General features: G+C 36.6%; 2 protein-coding genes across 5 annotated transcripts in view; one reads left to right on the plus strand and one right to left on the minus strand.

Annotated features, from left to right (window-relative positions):
* Positions 1–37: 37 nt before the first annotated feature.
* Positions 38–10313, plus strand: ASNSD1 (asparagine synthetase domain containing 1). 4 transcript variants are annotated; one of them, XM_010563760.1, is made up of 7 exons: positions 38–165; positions 1750–1803; positions 2349–2424; positions 3353–4927; positions 6568–6749; positions 7886–7974; positions 9949–10313. In XM_010563760.1, exons 4-7 carry the CDS (start codon positions 3446–3448, stop codon positions 9969–9971), a joined length of 1776 nt encoding a protein of 591 aa, XP_010562062.1. In that variant the 5' UTR covers positions 38–165; positions 1750–1803; positions 2349–2424; positions 3353–3445; the 3' UTR covers positions 9972–10313. The 4 variants fall into 4 exon arrangements, with proteins under 4 accessions (XP_010562062.1, XP_010562053.1, XP_010562044.1 ...); XM_010563751.1 differs by lacking the exon at positions 9949–10313 and adding an exon at positions 9297–9360; XM_010563742.1 differs by lacking the exon at positions 9949–10313 and having other exon boundaries at positions 7886–8215.
* Positions 10314–15034: 4721 nt separating this feature from the next.
* OSGEPL1 (O-sialoglycoprotein endopeptidase-like 1) overlaps positions 15035–15753 on the minus strand; it is a 4846-nt gene continuing 4127 nt past the window's right edge. The window contains exon 7 of the mRNA XM_010563782.1: positions 15035–15223. Coding sequence (XP_010562084.1) covers positions 15112–15223 — 112 coding nt within the window. The 3' untranslated portion in view covers positions 15035–15111. The remainder of the gene's footprint in view (positions 15224–15753) is intronic.

A 15753-nucleotide genomic window follows, 5' to 3' on the forward strand; every position in this document is an offset into this window, starting at 1 on the left:
GAGGGCAGGGGGGGCGGCCGGCCCCCCCCCCCTGCCGTTACCGGGTTTGTGCGCGTGGTCCCCGGCGGAGCGCGCGCCGGGGGGAGGGGAATGTCGGGCCGCGCGCCGCGGCAGGAGGAGGGGGAGAGCGCGAAGCTGCGCCGCAAGGAGGAGCTGAGCCGGGGGGTGAGCTGAGGCGGCCTGCTGCCGGGAGGGAGGGAGGGAGGGAGGGAAGGAGGGAAGGAGGGAGAGGGCCGCGGTGCGGCCAACGGCGGCGCCTGAGGCCGCGGCCCCGTGTCGTCGTCCCCGCCCCCGGTATCCCCGCGGCGCTCTCGGCTGCGTGGAGCGGGCTGAGGCACATCCAGGGCCGTGCTGCCGACGGGCGGGGGGTCGGCGGCGGCCCCGCGAAGCCTGTAACCTCGGGCGTGATCAGCGTGAGGAAGCGGAGGGCGCGTCCTGTCGGGAAGCTGGGGCTCCTGTGGTGCGGGGTTTGCGTTGTAGGGCTCGGAGGAGAGCCTCTGTCGTGTAGCCAGTTCTTGTCGGCGCCACCGTTAGCTCTCTTGTCAGATTGGGGTTTGGGGGTTCTTACTGCTCCAAGTTGAGCTCGAAATGTCAGGTGAGTCGCAGTGAGGTTTTTCTCTGTAGTAGTATCTGCTTCAGGTCTATCTACTCAAAAAGTCCTAAAGGATTTCAGTCATAGAGGCTCGCACTCCTCATAAATCTGCTCTGTTTTCCCAGATTTGCTCTGGTGCCAATAGCTTTGTTTAGTGTGAAATCTCTCAAGTCCTATGGAACTGCTTTCCCTCAAAAAATGACATATGGCAGTATTGGGTAAAGTCAGTGGTATCTTTGATTGCCTGGGAAGCTGTAAAGCTAGGACATAAAAGCATTGCAGGTTGTAATTTCTGTTGTGCTAAAGTGGCTGGTTTAGTCTGTACCAAGAGATGACACTGCTGGAATTGTAAATATAAGACATTAATGTAGCTGCTGGAAAAGTTGTCTTTTCTGTAGGCCATGTTCAGTTTGGCTAACCTAGCTCTGTGGCAGCTTTCTGCTGTTGTACCAATTCTAGGAGACACAAAGGAAGAATGAAGAAAACCATATTGTTTGTTTCTAGCAAAAAGCATTAAGTGCCTGATGACCAGATTTTGTTCTATTTTTAGCTTTTATGATGGTCCTCCTGATTGTTCTTTGGCATTTGTAGCTGCTGCTGTAAAAGCAAATGGGAATACCTGCCACTTCTGCCAGTGCAGTTGACCAGAGTGGTAAATCCCACTAAGGAAGTTCGTGCAAAACTCCGGAGCAATGGAAAGGCCTCTGTTGCTCTTAATACAGTTTTAGGGGTCTTGGGGGTTTTAGTGGTTTCATTTTGAATCTGGAGAATACCTGTAATATAAAGTATTGTAGATATTATGTTAAATTTTGTTTTCTAAAGTTATTTGATGTTTTATTAGTTGTGTGCATGTTTTCTTTTCTTCTGGGGGAAAAATGTGGTCTCTGGTTATAAATAGCTAGAGGTACTCTGGCTTCCCAGTGGTGATTGCTTTTGAGGGTAGGAGAAAATATCAATCTATGCAAGATAACCTATTTTTAGAAAGTTAAGTGTTTCATTTTTATATCTACTTCCACTTTGTCTTTAACGGTCCATTCGGAGAACAGCAACTATAAATGCATGTAGCTGTCTTAAAATATCAGTGTGTTCACCACCAGGATTACAATACAGTAGTTTATTTTTAATTATTAAATTGAAGTGCATCTTTTGCCTTTCAGATTAAAGAGCAGAAGGTTGTAGTTGATGAGCTTTCTAATTTGAAGAAGAACCGGGTAAGTATTTACAAATTTGCTTTTGACTATGTAATTTTAGCATCAGAGAAATAAGCATAGAGACAAAAGGGGAAGCAAAATCAGAGCACGCTGTCTTTTAATTTAATACGGATTTTAATACAGACGTTGTCTGCTATTCTCAGAATAATTTGTCCTCCAAATTATTTGATTATGTACACTTGTGCAGTGAAATACAGTACCTTGTGGGGGTTTTTGCCTTTTTATGTTTTATCAGAGTTACTTTGTTAAGATGTTTGAGTTGATCAGAAGACTTTATGAAGTATTCTTACCTTCCATGTGTATGTGTTTTAAAATAGAATGTGATCCCTCATGTATGAGGAAAAGAGAAAAGCAGAATAGTCATTGGTTGACCATGAAATGTTTTTGGTGGTACAACATTAGAATGTTGGTGTTGTCAAGGCAGAACTTATCCTTCTGTCATAAAAGTGAAGGGGTATCTTGGTGGACCTACATCAGCTTTTGTTGCAGTGTGGTTGCCACACTTTGTTGCTTTGACTTAACGCAGTGTTGGTTTTGTTTTACAGAAAGTTTATAGGCAGCAACCCAATAGCAACATATTCTTCCTTGTAGACCGAACAGAAACACTATCTCAATGCAAAAGTAAGTTTGCAGTGTAAAAGTTGATCAAGTAGTTAACTATTTAAAAGCTGTATTTGTAGCTGTTAATGATTTCAAAGGTATATCAAAATTAAAACCTGTCAACTGCGTATCAAATACAAAGTAGACTTCAGACAGTGCTTGTTTTTCTCGATTGGATAAATGTAAAAGTGTTTCCACTTGATACATGGATGTGATAAAAGAGCAAGTGCTGAAGGTGTAGGAAGAGGGAGAACATCTGCCCAACAAAGGAGTCACTATTCTCAGTGCCCTTTGGGAAGCTGTACAGCACTTCGTCCCTTAAAAAAAACCCAACCAAAAAAAAGTCTAAAAACTGCATGGGATGAGTGGGAAGACAATAACGACAAGTTAAACTGGAGGTTAAGATAGAAATCTTTAGGTAGTTGAAAGAATGGATGTGTGAGATTATGAAGATAGGAGAACGGATGATAAAGAGACTTGATGATGGAACAAGTGTTAGAAATGTATAAATTTAGAAGTATAAATTTATTTTCTGCAATGAACAATTGCTACTTTCATTTTCTTTCCTTTGATTTGAGTTAATAGTGTTGACCCTTTAATTGACAGTTCACTCTTCTTATCATTACAAATGTGTAAATCATATTGATTATATAGGCAACAGTTGGCCATTCCCCTAATTCTTATACTTGTAGGGTAGCTTTCTTTGTGAGAAAAAAAAATCATAATCTTTGTATAATTAAAGAGGAATAAGATACAGTGTGGTATAGTATCGATGTAACACAAACATAGCACTTTTGTTACTTAGCGTTTCATGTTTATCTCTTTAATTGAACAAGTGGCTGGAGTTGCTCATTTCTTACATATGCTCTTAAACTTACCTATTCATAAATTCACTCATAAACTTACTAGTTTATGAAACTGATTATTTGTGTATTTTTCTCTTACACAGATACATTAGATGAATTAAAGAAGGCACATCAGGAGATGGAAAATTCAGAAAAGGCTAAAATCAAGAAATAGTGCATCTGAATTCAAAGTCACAATGTGTGGTATTTGTTGCGTTCTTACCTTGTGTAGCCAGCATGCTATTCATGATTTCTTTAACAAAGACATACTCTGCCGTCTTAGAAGAAGAGGACCAGACAGTAGCCAACAGTTGATAAAAACTGTGTCAGATCTCTCTTATGAGTGTCTGTTTTCTGGCCATGTACTTCACTTGAGAGGACTGGTGACTCCTCAACCTCTGGAAGATGCCAATAACAATATTTTTCTTTGGAATGGGGAAATTTTCAATGGTGTGCATGTAGGAGATCTAGAGAATGACACCAAAGTAGTGTTTCATCATCTTGCCTTGTGCAGTAGTGAAGCGGACATTTTGTCACTCTTTTCATCACTTCGGGGTCCATGGTCTTTTATTTATTATCAAGCTTCTAGACACAGTTTATGGTTTGGTAGAGATTATTTTGGTCGTCGTAGTTTGCTTTGGCAATTCAGTAATGAGGTTGACAGTGCTTTCTGTCTCACATCTGTAAGTGTTTATTCTGAATCAGGTAACCAATGGCAAGAAGTCCCAGCATCTGGAATTTTCAAAATTGATCTCAAAGCTTATGCAACAACTAAATCTTTGTCTTTAACATTGTTTCCTTGGAAGTACAGCTGCACAGAGAAAACAGCAGAAGAAATATTCCTTAATGTTCTGGACCAAGTTTCAAAAGACTTACCGAACCACATACATCTTGTGATGAATGAATCAAAACTATGTCTCAGAGCACCAGTTATCCCCTTAAATAAAACAATTTCTGAAGCTTTAGGTGAATGTCCAGGCACTAATACTAGCAACATTATCCATGCAGTTTCTGTAGAAACCCTTCAAGGATTTCTTGCAGAGGAACCCAAGAAAAAATTAGTCTGTCGGTTTATTGATGTTTTAAATGAAGCGGTGAAGAGACGGGTTTTATCTCTCTTTAGAGATGAAGATCAGAAAACAAGAGAAGTTCCAGGCATGTCTAATAGGAAAGCACATGTTGCGGTGCTCTTCTCTGGTGGCATTGATTCTATGGTTATTGCAGCCCTTGCTGATAAACATGTGCCTTTGGAAGAGCCAATTGATCTTCTCAATGTAGCCTTCATGATAAAAGAACAAGCTAAGCAAAAGGGCACTGCTAAAAAACATACCAACCAGGAAGTAAAGCTTGATTTGCTTTGTCCTCAAGAAAGTTGTCAAGATCTTGATGCTAAAAATGGTGCTCATTTATCTTGCTTTGATGTTCCTGACAGAATCACTGGTAGGGCAGGACTGAAAGAATTAGAAGCCATTAACCCTTCAAGAACCTGGAACTTTGTGGAAATTAATGTTACACTAGAGGAATTGAAAAAAATGAGACAACAATGCATTAATCACTTAATTTATCCACTGGATACAGTCTTGGATGACAGCATTGGCTGTGCACTTTGGTTTGCTTCCAGAGGGGAGGGTTTTATTAGTAACCAAGGAGAACTGAAACCATATAAAAGTCCTGCAAAGGTACTGATTTTATTGTTTTCTGCCTTATGTTTGACCTGTGAATGTAAAACCAGTTCTGTTTCAGAAATCAGCAGGGTTCTTTAATACTCACAAGGCTTCTGAAATTCAGTGGCAGAATGTAGAATATTCTGTAATTATAATCTTTGTTTAATTCTGGAGTTAAAAACTGCATTCAGTTATTTTGTCATGTAATGTGTATGGCTTTTCATTGAGCTTGAATAAGCAACAATATGACTAGGAAAAAAATAATAACCATCATCTAGCATTTTTGGTGTTTGAACTCCAGTAGTGGGTAACAGCTATTCAGTCCAAACTGAATAGGTTAACAAATTTAGAGATAAATGTTAATGAATTATTAAGTAGTATTGTTTTGTGCCAGCATCCCATCCCTTGTAAAATTACTAGCTTCTTATTTAGGCAGGCTACTTATGTGACAAAATAGCAAATAATAATGGCAGAAAAGATGACCACTTGGAATTTTTTGTAATTAGAGTATGATTGAAGGGCAGAACTAAAAAAAGTCATTCTTTCCTTTTTTGTAACTTATTTTGATGTATGTAGTATTAAGTAAAATCTTCTTACTAACTAGATGATTTTCTTGGGAATTTGATTCTTACTTCTCGCTTCCCAATTTCCTGATGGGTTGTGTAGGGAAGAATACACTATTTAGTTTCAGGAGTTTGCAGTCCACTGCTGCCTGTGCTTTTTGAGGCTCCTGTTACTTTTCTACTAATTGCTAGATCCTAAAACCACAAAAAAAACCCCCTCCAACAAACGCAATAGTTTGCTTAAAAACTACTACTATAGAACACAGTTGATTTAGTTGACTGATCTACTTAAGGATGTACATCTCAGATTTGCGAAACATACAAATTCATCTTAGGTCCAGAATATGTTGAAATGAGTCATGAGTTAATAAAACATAAAGCGAAAGTGTCATTTTCCCATCTGTTACTTACTACTGTGCACAGGTAAAAAATTAGTTGATCTCTAGCCAGTGCACACACTGGTGGTAAAACACACTTGACTATTTATGTTAAGAGACTTCCACTTTTATAGTGAATTGCTGTTGAAGGCACAGTAATGGACCAGATATAGTAGTGTTTTTTTCTCTTCGTAACATTTTATGTACTTATTGCGTAGACAGAACAATATGAGACATTTTTACTTTGTGTAATGCAGTTGTTACTAAGCCAGTAGCTGGTAAAGGAATAGTAATCTGGGTGTACATTTAGATAACTATTTAGAACATACCACGTGATCTTTGGCAACAATTTTTTGATAAAGGCTGGTGTTTAACAAATGCTGTTTATTGTAACAGAAACTAACAAAGACATTCTTCAAAGATACTGGTGTATTTGTGATGCATACATTATTTTGGTGTTTCTTCCTTCCATCAGTAGAAATGTTTGTAATTTAGGTCTGATTGTGAACCTATTTCAAGTTTCCAGTGACTTTATTTGGAACTGTTTCAGGCTCTGTAAATGTGTAAGGCATATCCCATCATGATAGGTAATGTATTTAGAATATGTGTATTAAAGTTATACTCCTTAAAATGTAGTTAAATGTCTATAGGATCTGTTACATATTATTAGCTTGTATAGATACTAAGAAAAATTTCTTTTATTCTGCTTTCTTAGGTTGTGCTTACAGGAATTGGAGCAGATGAACAGCTTGCTGGGTATTCTCGACATCGTGTTTGCTTCAAAAAATATGGCTTAGAAGGCCTGAATAAAGAACTTGAAGTGGACTTAGATCGCATTTCTTCTAGAAATCTTGGTAGAGATGACAGGATTATTGGTGATCATGGGAAAGAAGCCAGGTACTATTGTTTTAACATGAAGCAAAACTGGTTTTGCCAGTTAGATTCGGATTTTAACACTCTAACAGAAAGCTTAATTGAAACTTCTATGCATTTTACTGTCTCAAGTTCTGTTGCAGTTTCATTATGTGTACTGTGTTGTGGGGATTTTTGTTTTTTTAAAAAGTGGTCTGTAGTACTGTGGAAGAGTTACTGAAGGAAATTTAGCAACTTGAACATTGGATTTCTATCTAGAAGTTTTAAGAAGCAGCAACAGATGTTGAAATAGGCAAAATCAAGTTGGTTTTATGATTTTAAGTGGAACAGTCATCTGTGCAACTTTGAAGTGTTCTGGTGTGGTCATTTGGGGAGTGACTTTTGGAAAATGACAACATAACATAGAAGCCACGCATTCCTGTCCATGCAGTAAAGGCATGATCAATATCCACTGCATTTCCTGGTTGTTAAGTCAGAGTAGTTAAAGAATCATTTGATTTGTGCTTACTTCCTCCATGCTACCACCAACTTGCAAAAAATTCTTTAGGTGTAGCGGAGGCCACTCAGGTGCATGAAAGGTCTTTTCATGTGATCTTTGAGCCAGTGTTTTTCCAAACCTGTTCTTAGTTGCACATTTTCAGTTTAGCAAAAAAACAGTTGCAGTGGTGGACAGGCAATGCTGCTAATCATGCATGTGGTTAGATATGAACGCCTGGAATTTGGAATGTTGTCAGAATTTGTTGTGTAAATATTTTTGTTTCAAAATTACAGTGTAGCTTCATACAGTATTTTTAAATACTTAGAAGTTATCTTGAGAAGTGTTACTTTAAAATTTGTCTTGCTCTTCCATTGTATTTTCTGATTTTCTTAACTTTTGTATGAACTCAACACTTCTGATGCTTGTTCTCACTCTTTTCTTTGCCTGACTTTTGAAAACTTTCAGGCTTATGAGTTTAACGGGATATATTATGTTTCCTTTCTCCAAGACAGTGTAACTGCTTTGGGGACTTGCCTCTGTACTGTGACACTAACATCTAAGGTACATCTATAGTTAGGAATTGATACAGACTTTTAAGTCTTTGCATGTGGTAAAGGGGAAAACCAAGATTATTTGTATGAGGTTTTTAAAGGGTCTTTCCCCATGTATATCTTCCTTTCAGGTTTCCTTTTCTTGATGAAGATGTTGTTTCATTCCTCAATTCTCTGCCCATCTCAGAAAAAGCTGACTTGACTTTACCTCGAGGAATTGGTGAGAAGTTGATTCTGCGCCTTGCTGCTAAGGAGTTTGGCCTTACAGCCTCGACTATTTTGCCAAAAAGGGCTGTACAGTTTGGATCTCGGATTGCAAAACTAGAGAGCAACAGTGAAAAAGCATCTGACACATGCAGCAGACTGAAGTTATTTTCAGTAGATGAATTATAAAGCTACATATTGAGATGTTGCATTTATTCTGTATGTAAATTCAGTAAATCTTTGGAGTTTTTTTAGAATATTTGGTCTGGTTTTTTACACATTATTAATCATCAAAGTAATACATGTAGGCTCACTCATCCTCGGTGGGGAAGGGAATACTGGGCTCTGGGGAAGAGAGAATAGCCAAAGGTCGGCTTTCCCACCCTTCCTAATCAATATCAGTGTCACAAAAAGCGTATTGAATCTGTCCAATCTGTCACGCATATTGAATTCAGTACAGTAGATTTTCCTGTGTTGTAGAACAGAGCTGGTCTTGCAGCTATGCTTTAGGAGAGGGTTCAGGTTATGGTTTTAGAAGGGGGGGTGCAGCGAGGAGCTGATCTGGGTTGCCAGAGCCAAAAAGAGCTGAGGATCTCTGGCCTTGTCGCCTCTTGGAGATCTGCCCTCCAAGCATCATGCTTGCCCTTTCATTACTTGAGAAATGGACACCCCACACACCCCCTGGGTACTTTGGGGCCATCCTGTGCAGCCTCCCAGCCCTTGGCCAGTTCTGCAGGGCTGGTTGGTTGGTAGTCCTCAGCCTCAGGCTCCCTCGGCTCCCAGAGAAACTGGGAAACTCCCTCCAGACAGTTCTTCATCCCTCATTGGCTCCCTAGCTTGCTGACTGTCCTTTAGCTTTAGCTCTGCTACTTTTGCTTCTAAAATTGCAAAGCATCCATTGTTTACTTTAAGGAAGATCTCTTTTGAATAAAACAAAATAAAGGTCTCCAAAAAAAAAAAAAAAAGGCAGGCTGGGTGAGTATGTGGATACAATCATGGGGTTTAAATAAAAATGTGAATGGAATTCCTCTGAAGAGAAGCTTGTCTTTCTAGTTGTGTATGGAAGGATTGCAAAGTTAATGTAAGAAAAAGTGGATGCATGCTCCAGTGTTTTTGGTAAGGTCGGAGCTTAGTATTCAGCGTGCTACCTTACAGTTCTGGTTTTTATGTATGTCCAATTAAGTAGAGAAAGGAAAAATCCTACCAGAATAAAGCATAATATAAAGCATAATATAATGTATCTATTCCTACAAAGTATCTCTAGGGGTGTAAGTAGATTTTTCAAAGTAATTTGTCAAGTCTGTGAAGAAATACTTATTAAAAAACCTTAAATTTCAGGCTGCTTCAAAGCGCTGGCAGATTTCTTACTGGTGCTCTGAGGAAAACTGACTCCCTAGTACCTTACCCTGGGGTGTTTGCAAGAGTTCTTACATCATGCTCCAAAGCAGGTGGAGACTGGACCAAGAGGAACATTAGGCTGATGAAATGTGACTATTGCTCATTGTTATCTCTGTAGTAGTGTTGGAGCGATTCTAGAAGTTATGTGTCACCTAGGACCCTAAGCAAAAAGTTGTGCTTTTTGTACCCAGGCAAATAATTTATTTGCCAAACTGAGGCCTCATATTTAGAGAAAGATGAGAAATAATTTTGGAAGGCTTCTAAATAATTTTAGGTAGTAGTTTTAAAAAGAAACCGTATCATTTGGTGTTGGCAAATTTTTCCATTTATCCAGTTATTCTTGAGAAATTAATTTATCGTTGTTATTTATAGTACACTTAATATTATTTATAGAGTTTCTTGACCAAATGTTTGGTTCCATAGGGGGGAGAAATTAAAGTACGTGATGTATTGAAATCACGTTCTATAACATTTTGGAGCAACCTACAGGAATGTTACTGTCTTTTAATCTTGTCCTTAAGAAATTTATTCTTTTCTTGCAAATACTAGTACAGTTCTTTATTAAATAATATTCTCTCTCTTTATTTGTTAGCCTCTCTAAGTTTTGTATTTTAGAAACTGGAGAATATTCTTGAAGAATGCTCACCTTTGACAGATGTTCCCCAGAGCTGAATAAGCTGATGAGGCAACCTGCTTGTCAGACTTTGTAGCACAGAAAAATGCTAGTGCCTTGTTTGTGAAGTCTGACAGAAGTAAGTAGCAAGAATTAATTAGTACAGTGTCCTCTAGTTGGTTGGCTTCAAAAGATGACATAAAGTGCTCAGTAGAGCTTCCCAGTGAGAGGCTGCTGGGCCAGCTAAAAAACCCCACGTACCCAGACAGCAACTTTGCTAGCACTGATGCATTCAGATATGCCCTTGTATTATTAAGAAGTCCATCAGATTTTGGAATTTGCTGTTTAAACCTTTCATCAGTTCAGATGCAAATTACTGTTGCAGCACTTCTTGTCAGGTTCCTCCAGCTGATACAAAAATTGGACTAATTTTGATCAGTGTTGACTACATGGTAGTAGTTTGGGGCATGCATACTCGGGGAAATGTGTCTTACAGAGTTTTGGTGCTTTGAAATGAACATTGATACAGATGGGAAATCTCAAACAGATGGAAATATTTTTTGAGTATTGTTCAGGAGGTAAGTACAAAAACATTCCTATTAAAAAAATACCTAATATTGCATGTAGTTGATACGTGGCATTCCTAAAAGCTGGGATCATTACTTGAAAAACTATAGATCATTGGCTGTCATGCAAATTTATAAGCTGATATGAATTACTGTAAATTAACACATTTCCAAAAGAGCTCAGCTTCCACTGTGATAATTAAGTGATTGGTCAGGTTTTCAGAAGTTTTCAGTTCTTGGAAGCTCTCTCTAAGAATAACAAGAGCTCCAGGCTTATGAATTCTTCAAAATACATCTCTAAAGATAGATGCTTCCCCCCTCAACATTTTAAATAGTTTTATTTATACTATTTGTCATATCTATGTAATTAAGATTTAAAATTAGTTGCCTTGCTATATAATAAATAAGGTGGTGTTAGAGACTAAAGAATCTTTTGACTTTCTAACTTACATAGAACTAATAATTCCCAACATATTAATAGAAGTACTTCCAGGTTAGAGATGCAACAGTGAAGTGCATCTGACAAATACATTTTTAAAAATTAATAATGTTTACATTTAGATGGTACAAACCTATTTTTATGGCAGGCAACGATAGTGTTCTGAAGCGTTTCATTTGATCTTGTAGATTTTTGTACTCATTCCTATTTTGCAGGTCTAATTGATATTTCCACTAAACATGATTATAGGGAACGTATGATGAAAATACGAATGAAGATCCAACTTACAACCCAAACAATACAGGTGGAAAAAAAAAATCTTTATGCAATATGCTATTTAAATTGACACTTGGCACTACACAAGTTGAGCTACATGAAAATATATTTAGGTTTGATGCAGTGAATAGGTTCACCAATGTGATAAGATCAACAGAGACCTATTAAGATACAATAACATACCAGACTGCAGCAGAGGTTAGCTCTTCAGCAAAAGCTTCTGAAGAAACAATTGGAAAAAATCATAGCTATCTGCAGGAATATAGAGTACCTCAAGATAATGACCTCTGATTCCATTTTTACTGGGGTTTAAAAAGAAGATGGAAATCCCAAATTTAGTAAACATCTTCAGCCATATTCGAGTAAGAAAACTGTAAATTTACTGATTTTTAAAATTCAAATTTGACATTGATATTTTTATATCATCCAGATATATTTTGTAGATTTTTTATGTTTAAATGATAATATATTTATATCTTTTATATATTAAGTACTAAAATAACTTTAGTGTTTTAAGCTATTGTTGTGTTGCTACTTCTAAAGAAAAAAAAAACCCACTTTTTTTTTTTTTTTTTTCTTGTGGAGTTAAAACTGAAAGAGAACTACCTCTGTGTGGGTTTTTTGGACCAAATTTCAAACGTCAGCATTTTCAAGATGCACAGAATGAGTATTTTTATGTCCATGGGGGAACTGATTTTCATGTTGGTACTCTGTCAGTAAAGAATATTTCATTAGAGATCATGATTCTAGTTTGCTGTCTGTCTTGGAATGGATGCATCTGTATGTCTTTACAGCTAATAAACTATAAAAGAATATTGTACTTGGTTAAAATTAGCATCAGAGATAAGGAAAGAACATGCTTGCTCCAGGAGTTAACAAGTTTGTCTAGATTTACATTGTTGCTTGATTATCTACGTAGTTCTTATAGACCAGGCCAATACAGAGTTCAGTACTTAATTCTCAAGTGACTATGCTGTAAGAATATTTGTTGCTAATACTGAACTGTACAAGCTGGCACAAGATACCTTAATTGTAAGGACAGCATTGCCCTAAAAGCAGCATAGCCTTTAGGTGGCATTTCTGGATGGCACAATAGCAGTCTGAAGAATGATCAAAACAGATTCACCTGAGAAGTTTTAAACTATTCCCTGAGGGATGCTTCTCAGTAGACATTGGTTTAATTTGCTGTGATGCGTGCAAATGATCTGTATAAAGAGGCAAAGCACTATTAAACATGAAATCAAAATTGTACTTCAGCTTCCACGTTTGCCGATCACTGGTAAGGCTTCTGAAGCTGCAATTCTATTGGTCATTTTACTGATGTAAGCAGTTAGGTGTTGATGTTATTTTAATACGTAACATGCAGTGATTGAGGAACCTGTTTCAATAGGTAACATACTCCATTACTTCCCTTCCTTTAAAATAGAAAGCTTTTCCTAATAGTTTTTTAAGCATTTTCTGCAAATTAAGCTAAATACTTTAATCCTTCCTGCAATGAAGAGCAACTGAACACTGGTTTTATGACACATTTTAATAAACTGAGAGTTCTTCCGTATTATCACCTTCATTGTTTTAGTTAGCCTGTGACTGCAGCAGAAAAACCCAGCCCTGTATTTTTCTCTTATGTGTTATTCCTATAATAAAGACCAAGTATAAATAAAGACTCTCTTAGCATTGTATTGTTGATTCATATTAGATTTGATTCCATTACAGTCCTACAAATCTATCTCATTATTCCTAGTTGGTGTATTGTATTTGTTTAAGTGTACTAGTCTAGTCTACTGAATTTTATTTTTTTTTTAAAACCAAAGATCCTTGTATTTCGAAGTAGGCATTCATAAGTGTTAGCAGTTCCTTTCAAAACAGTATAAGCCGCAATTTCACCACTTCCTTTTGTGCTTTCAATTTTCAACCACAGTTTAAAATAAATGTACAGAATGAGACATTGAAGCAAACCTTTCAAGACCTTGTGTGCTCCATAATCACAGTTCATCAAAAGGCCATTAGTAACTACTCATTGAGCACAGATTTTGAACCAATGGTGTAATCTGTTTTATTTCATTTACTGAGATCGGCCAGGAAATTGTCATGATAGCATTTCTAATCCCTTGTTACAAGACATCTCCATTTAAATATTTCAAAAAGTCTTTAATAGAATGACTTGGGGCATTGTTCCCATTTACTTGTTTTGGAAGAGCTTTTAAGTATTTTTTTCAATTTAAAAAAAAAATCGTCTTTTCTCTATAAACTCCCACTTAATTGAGATAAACATAATAGTGACCCATTAACTTGTGTGTAGTATCACACAAGAAAGTTTCTGTGGTGTTAGAATCAAGCTCTCTGGTCCAAACAACAGTAGTTTTGGGAGGCCTGGGATATACTGGAACCACTCTACCTCCAGTTCATAAGGCTGTGACCCTGAGGGGATATATGTATTGGATTTTATCAGCATTTACTCTATCATCTCAGAACACAGCTATATAGGGATTTCTTCCTCCTCTGTGTTCAGAAAGTTTGGAAGCAGGGAGAGACTTCTGAGCAGCAAGACTGACTGGCTTGTTGGTCCCAAGTATGGTAGGACCAGCACTAAAAACTGGGATAACAGACAGATCAGTTATGATATGGAGGGAAAAAAGGTTTTGCTCACTGTTATATTCACAAATTCCAGTCTTTCACCTATGTTGGAATCAGACAGATGTATAAACATACTGCTGGATAGGGCATATGAAATGTGATAGTTAAATTTATTAAATGATGTATTACTTTACCAAGAAGATAAAACTACTTAATGATATAAATTACTTTACTAGAAGATAGATTACTTGTAGTTGAAATCCCATGAAAATGAGACTCCAGAAATACTATGTAATAAAATGTAAATACTATGTACTGTTCCAATGCTTTCTGTTCAATGAGGGATCTTAAAAGTTCTTACAAAAATTTACTGGGAGAAAAAATAATGCACGTACCTTGCTAATTTGTTACATCTTGCCCTTGAGTTGAAAAAAATTTAAAAAGCAGGCAACTTACTCGTCTGCTTATAACTGTCCCACAAATCCCAATTACTTGTTTGTATTTAAATGGAGGCAATTTTAAACATACACATTATGAACTAGAAAACTGCTATCGAAGAGGTACTTAATACTTGAAGTGTTTATTCCAGTAAATACCACTGCAATGAATAATAATGTCTAATTATCAAAAGGCAAGGTCAAATAACCCATTATTCACATCAAAACTCAGAATTTGCATCTTAATAGCTCACTTACTTACACTGTGATTAGCTTTATTGACCTGCTTATTAAAAAAAAAAAAGCAGAAAATTAAAAGGCACTAGCCCTATACCCCAAAATTTTAATTTTGTATAAGTAAGAGTAGGCTTCTCACACAAGTAGCAGAAAACTAGGTACTGTTGAAATTCAGTTGTACTGGCACAGCTAACACGTTGAGATCTTGAAAATCTGTGCGCTCTTGTGTTTACTTTCTGTAACTTTTCAAGCATGGAAGGTATGAATTTTTTTTAACGTGTAGTGTAAATTCTAAACCTTATATGAATTATATTGTTAAATTATAATATGGCATATATAATCAGGTTTCTATATTTATAATAAGTTATAAAGGCTAAATAATGGATATATTTTCATTTGCATAAGTTTATATTTATTAGAAAGTACACTTTTAATTTTTTTTTATTGTTCTAATACCTAGAACTCAAGACAGTTGTGGAACAGTAACTGGAATAATTTTGGTGGTACGACACAGCATTTATTTCTCTGAGGTGATTTTCAACACTTGTAAACTAAGTACTGTCAGTAAATGCAACAGCATTGAAAGTTTTTATTGAACAATTTATAGTTGCATTTACTTTACTAAGTTACTTTTTAAGATACTAACCATCATATCTTTTTTAAGTTTTGGGACCTTGATGGAATCTTCTTCAACTCTTTTTGAAATATCAATTCCAAGGGGAGCTCTAGAAAATAATAAAATGATGTATTTGTTAAAAATAAATAACATTATTGCTGTATCACACACACGTGCAAATTCACAGACCTTTTTTACAATGAGCATGGGAGTCACAGTATTTTTACAGATTCCTCGCACTGTTAGAACGTGTGACCATTAAAATGGTCCATCTGAAGCTGTACCTAGAAACACCTTTACAATGAGGAAATGTTTGCATTTGTAGCCATTCCAAACTCAGGAAACACAGCTCTGATTTTAAAGCCAGCTTTTGGGGATGTGATTTTATGTAGATTCCGATTTTAGTTAATAATTCATTTTACATCTCACTGATGAATGCAGGACACAATAGAGATTCACAGATATCTCCTTCTGTGATAATCTTAAAGAATGTATAGTCTACAGCAAATAAAATTTAGTAATTTATTCACTAAGATTATATAAAGCAAGATATTTTTACAGAAGAGTACTTTATAGTTTTTCATGTGAATTTTTTTTTTTTTTTTTTTTTTTTTTTTTTTTTTTTTTTTTGTTTTTTTT

This window comes from Haliaeetus leucocephalus, unplaced genomic scaffold (genome assembly GCF_000737465.1).
Source record: "Haliaeetus leucocephalus isolate CR32 unplaced genomic scaffold, Haliaeetus_leucocephalus-4.0 Scaffold1, whole genome shotgun sequence".
Classification (NCBI taxonomy): Eukaryota; Metazoa; Chordata; class Aves; order Accipitriformes; family Accipitridae; genus Haliaeetus; species Haliaeetus leucocephalus.

What these genes read in the sequence shown, in the direction of transcription:
- ASNSD1 (XM_010563742.1), top strand. Translation starts at nt 3,446, where the DNA reads ATGTGTGGTATTTGTTGCGTTCTTACCTTGTGTAGCCAGCATGCTATT. An exon ending in CATATAAAAGTCCTGCAAAG is followed by an intron (nt 4,928 to 6,567) that starts GTACTGATTTTA and finishes CTGCTTTCTTAG; the next exon opens with GTTGTGCTTACAGGAATTGG. An exon ending in GATCATGGGAAAGAAGCCAG is followed by an intron (nt 6,750 to 7,885) that starts GTACTATTGTTT and finishes TCTTCCTTTCAG; the next exon opens with GTTTCCTTTTCTTGATGAAG.